The sequence below is a fragment of the Triticum aestivum genome, chromosome 1B (genome assembly GCF_018294505.1).
Source record: "Triticum aestivum cultivar Chinese Spring chromosome 1B, IWGSC CS RefSeq v2.1, whole genome shotgun sequence".
In the NCBI taxonomy this organism is placed as follows: Eukaryota; Viridiplantae; Streptophyta; class Magnoliopsida; order Poales; family Poaceae; genus Triticum; species Triticum aestivum.
The window spans coordinates 68,327,405-68,333,245 of record NC_057795.1 but is presented as its reverse complement, the minus strand read 5'-3'; the positions used below and the strand labels follow the sequence as shown (position 1 = coordinate 68,333,245).

Genomic DNA, 5,841 nt, shown 5'->3' with positions numbered 1-5,841 from the left:
GCCTTGTAGCAAAACCAATTTGAGTTTATATTTTAACTAATTCTAATAAGAGTACAACACATGCAGGGGTATCATATTGGGCAAAAAAGACATTCCTGACAAAAGCAAGGTACAAACTTTACTACAACACTTCTATCCTATTTTTATAACAATGTTCCACGCACCCTTGAATACATTAACCTGATTATCCAAATCAAAATTTATCAAATTTTCAGAAAATTAGAGTAGAAGGCAATAGCAGGTGTGTTATTCCACAATTTGCCTCTAGCACATCTACAGTCTAACTAATAAATGAAAATGCATTACATTACAATGCAAATAATGTATGAAAAAATGAACGCAGGCAAGCTAGGATGAAGCGAAGTTGATCTACAAACAAAACAAAAAATAGAAGCGTCCAAAGTTATTAACCATGATGGGTAACCAGTCGGATATTCATGTCCAATAAGACAATCTACACCATCAGAATGGAAGGTACTGGCTTGCATTCTAGTATATTATTAGGTATTCATTAACAAGAAAATGGCTCATTACATATACCTATAAAAATAATTGGTCGTGAAATAAATATATTACAGGCTATTCACATGCGTATATACATCCACTGACGTTGTAGCTTGCCAAACAAGGAAAAAGGTAATCACATAATTTTGATATCTTCAAATTACTTTTAGTGTGCTATGCAGATAAAGTTTAACTCCTTTTATTTTCAGGGAATAACAAATGATCATGCTACAACTACAGCAATCAAAGAGCAAGAAAGGTTCTCACTTTAACAACATCATCATGGCTGTTAGTCCCTGCCTGGTATAATGGACTAACAACTACCAAATATATATTTTGTTGCAGCATTTCATTGGGTCCAAATAAAGAAAAACCAATGAAGAAGAAACAGATAGTCCATGGAAATCAAAGCAACAAGCGTGCAAGGTTGGTTCAGAGAAAACAAAATGGTGACATTGAATTTGCTTCGAGTACAACAGTTGACAAACACGCTTTAGAAGCATCAAATTTTGCCAGAGGCTCGACAGATACCGATTTGACTAGAAGAAAAGAAATAAGTAGGTTGAATCGAGCAAATAGGAAGTTACAATTGATGAAAAAAAGAGGTAAATTTCAGAGCTCTCCAAGTGAAGTTTCAAATTTCGGAAAACCAACATGCTTATGTCCATTCTGCAATGCTATAATGTGGCATCAAGAGAGAAGCAAGAACAACACAAACATATCAAGACCAACATTCGGACTTTGTTGCAAGGAAGGCAAAGTCAAATTGCCACCATTGAAAAAACCTCCAGCATACCTTCAGCAGCTACTAATGTCTAATGAAAAGGGAGAATCCTCAAATTACAGAGACAATATCAGGAACTATAATTCAATATTTGCATTTACTTCGATGGCTGGCCAGGTGGACTACGAGATAAACAAAAGAGGGGGTGCACCGTATGTTTTTCGCTTGAATGGCCAAAACTATCATCAAATTGGCACATTGCTACCTAAAGATAATGGAGATAATGGTTGCAGGCCAAAGTTTGCTCAATTGTACATTTATGATACAGAAAATGAGGTCAAAAACAGAATGCATGCTTCAACCTCAAAGGAAAGGAAAACACAACTAGATGAAGGCATGGTGTCTAGATTATTGGAGATGCTTGATGAGAACAACGAGTTAGTGAAATCATTCCGTATGGCAAGGGATAGATACCAAGAGTCAGATCTCGAAAATGTTAGGTTGCGATTAATTGGTAAAAGGTCCAGTGATGGAAGACAATACAACCTACCAACTGCATCTGAAATAGCTGCACTCATTGTTGGAGAACAGACAGGAGAAAATGTTGGACGGGATATAATAGTAGAAAATAAAGACAAACAACTCCAGAGAATTTCAGAACTACATCCAAGCTTTATGTCTATGCAATACCCATTATTATTCCCATACGGAGAAGACGGATTCAGGCCAGAAATAAAATTAGAAAAAACAAAGGGTGGCGAAGGAAAGAGAAAGCATGTTACCATGATGCAGTATTATGCATATCGCATCCAGCAGCGACTGAACCAGTCAGTAATCTTGCAAACGAGTGGCAAGTTGTTCCTTCAGTTCATTGTAGATGCAGCAACATGCATTGAGCAATGGAGGCTGAATTGGTACAGGATGCATCAAGGGACACTTAGAACAGAGCTATATAGCGGTTTGCAAGACGCAATTGATAATGGTGATACAAGAACTGATCAAGTAGGTAAAAGAATTATACTACCTTCATCGTATAATGGAAGTCCTAGGAATAAACAGCAGTATTACCAGGACGCAATGGCGATATGTCGGTGGGCTGGATATCCAGATCTGTTTATCACTTTCACATGCAACCCAAAGTGGCCAGAAATACAGACCATGTTGGACTTTATACCAGGCCAAAAACCAGAAGATCGTCCAGACATTGTCAACAGAGTGTTCCTTATAAAGCTCAATGAACTGGTAGAAGACATATACAAAAATAAGCGGTTTGGAAAAGCAATAGCAAGTGAGTAAACCCAGTTTCAGCCAATTCCTACATATCATCACAACTAAGTTAATTATGGACATTATCTTCATATCTTGCCTCATTGTTTGAATATTAGAACACATTGTAAATTACTACGCAAACTTAAAATGTGACTAATGAAATTATAATGCTTTGTTGTAGTTGTCTACACCATCGAGTTCCAGAAAAGAGGTCTACCTCATGCACATATACTACTATTTCTGGATCTAGGCGACAAGGATCCTAGCCCCCAAAATATTGACCAGATCATATCAGCAGAGGTACCAGACAAGGATGCTGACCCAGAAGGTTACCTGGCAGTTGAAAATTTCATGATGCACGGGCCATGTGGACAACCGCACTACAAGTCACCATGCATGATCAATGGGAAGTGCTCAAAACATTTCCCTAAGATGTTCTGTGAGGAAACAAGCATCGATGAAGAAGGATTCCCGATATACAGAAGAAGAAATGATGGAAGGACAATAGAAAAAAATGGAGTACAACTAGATAGCAGGTATATTGTTCCATACAACAGGGACCTGATAGTCAAGTACCAGGCCCACATAAACGGGGAATGGTGTAATAAATCAAGATCCATAAAGTATGCATTCAAGTACACCCACAAAGGAGAGGATAGAGCAACCATAATTTTGGGTACTGGAAACAATTATGATGAGATACAAATGTACCTTGATGCACGATACCTATCTGCAGGTGAAGCATCTTGGCGTATATTTGGATTTGAACTTCAGCATCGGCAGCCTTCTGTACAGAGACTGCAATTCCACCTTCAAGATGAACAAATGGTTGTGTTCCCGGACTCAACTGATATTGAGAAAATTGTACATAGAACTGGCATAGAAAAAACAATTTTCACTGAATGGATGACCTCTAATCAATTGTATGAGGAGGCCCGTGATCTGACATATGCAGAATTCCCTACTAAGTGGACGTGGCATGCAAAGAAGAAAAAATGGAAACCAAGGAAAGGCAGGAAACAATCTATTGGGAGGATCTACTATGCCCATCCAGCAAGTGGTGAGAAATATTACCTAAGAATACTGCTAAACTCTGTCAAAGGTTGTAAATCATTTGAGGACATCAGAAAAGTAAATGGTATTATACACCCGACCTATAGATCAGCATGTTACGCCCTTGGATTACTCAATGATGACAAAGAATGGGATGATTGTATTAAGGAAGCATCAATTTGGGCTTCTGCACAACAAATGCGCCAACTTTTCTGCACAATACTCCTTTTTGGCGAGGTCACAGATCCAGGAAAACTATGGAAATCTACATGGGAATTACTCTCGAATGACGTACAACAACATCAGAGGAGAATCTTGAACTTTGATGAACTTCAGCTTCATCCTGAACAAATACAAAACCTCACACTTATAGAGATAGACATGTTGCTAAGGAGAGGTGGAAAGTCATTAAAAGATTATGAAGAAATTCCATTACCAGATAGCAACTCACTACAAGGTCTAGAAAATAGGTTGGTAAGTGAAGAACTTAACTATGACAGAGATTCTCTCCAAATAGAGAAAGTGGCATTACTTAGAAAGTTGAATCCAGAACAGAAACAAGCTTTTGATGCAATACTACAATCTGTAAATAGCAAACTAGGCAAATTGATATTTGTCAATGGATATGGTGGGACAGGAAAAACATTTCTTTGGAAGGCAATCACGACATCACTACGATCTGAAGGAAAAATAGTTTTAGCAGTGGCATCCAGTGCAATAGCAGCGCTTCTTATACCTGGGGGAAGAACTGCACATTCAAGATTTCACATCCCACTCAACATCGTTAATGAGTCCACATGTGACATCAAGCAAGGATCTTGTCTTGCAGACCTGCTAAAGAAAACATCATTAATTATATGGGACGAAGCACCAATGGCGAACAGACATTGCTTCGAAGCATTGGACAAGAGCTTGAGAGACATTCTAAGGTTCACAAACGAAAATAGTACAGATAAACCATTTGGAGGGATGACAGTAGTGATGGGAGGTGACTTCAGACAAATCCTGACTGTAATACCGAAAGGACGAAGATCTCACATTGTTAATGCATCCTTAAAACGTTCTTACTTATGGAAACACTTTGAGGAATTCAAGCTCACTCAGAACATGCGTGTTTCTGCACTAACAGATACTCCAGAAGAACAAAGAAAGACCACAGATTTTGCGGGCTGGATTCTAAATATTGGAGATGGATTAGTTGGAAATAAAGAAGAAGAGGCATGGGTACATATACCTGAAGACTTGCTTCTGCAGAAAGGAGAGAACCAATTTGAAACGATCATCAACAACACCTATCCAAACCTATGGACGAACTACACCGACCGAACATACTTAGAAGAGAGAGCCATCTTATGTCCAAGAAATGACATGGTTGATGAGGTAAATTCTTACATCATGAGTAGAATAGAAGGTGAAGAGGTAACATATCAAAGCTCAGATACAGTGTGCAAAGCAATGTCAAATTCGGAAGATGTAGATCATTTGTACCCAACAGAATTCCTGAATAGCTTGAAGTGCCCTGGGATATCAGACCACATACTACGGCTGAAAGTAGGCCTGCCAATTATGCTGCTACGGAATATCAACCAAAGCGAGGGCTTATGCAATGGTACGAGACTAACTATAACACAGCTAGGCAAATGGTTCATAGAAGCTCAAATAATAACAGGGACAAACATTGGAAACAAGGTATATATTCCAAGGATAATTATGTCACCAAGTGACTCGAAATGGCCGTTTGTGTTGAAAAGGAGGCAGTACCCAATATCAGTTTGTTTTGCAATGACGATAAATAAGAGTCAAGGGCAGTCGCTAAAACATGTGGGCCTATATTTACCGAAGCAGGTGTTCACGCATGGCCAACTCTATGTAGCGGTATCAAGAGTCACAAGTAGAGATGGACTTAAAGTTCTAATTTCAGATGAAGAATCCAAGGAAAATAATTCGGCAAAAAATATTGTGTACAAGGAGATCCTTTAGTGCAAGAGATCTTAGAATATTTGTATTTTACTCTATGTAACGTTCTTAAACAGGAATTTCGTACGGTTTTCCGATGAATCAGATATTTCCGGGGACACGCATGGCTATGTTTGAAATTTTGATCTAGCACTAAAATAATATGTGGTCTGTGCATTTGCATAATCAGAATAAAAAAAAAGTAAGAACTAGATGAATCATGAATGTGTACCTTCGGTTTACTTAGTATCTGCAAATTGAAAACTAGGAGGTCTGAAAACTGAATTGAACAAATAATCTTATACCTCGGAAATTAACAAAATTAAAATTAAAAG

General features: G+C 38.1%; 1 protein-coding gene across 1 annotated transcript; it reads left to right on the top strand.

The window, feature by feature from the left end:
* Positions 1 to 570: 570 nt before the first annotated feature.
* Positions 571 to 5,530, top strand: LOC123077279 (uncharacterized). Its single transcript, XM_044499533.1, has 4 exons — positions 571 to 636; positions 714 to 763; positions 850 to 2,516; positions 2,679 to 5,530. The coding sequence occupies exons 3-4, from the start codon at positions 881 to 883 to the stop codon at positions 5,528 to 5,530; spliced, it is 4,488 nt and encodes a 1,495-aa protein (XP_044355468.1). The 5' UTR covers positions 571 to 636; positions 714 to 763; positions 850 to 880.
* The last annotated feature ends 311 nt before the right edge of the window (positions 5,531 to 5,841 follow it).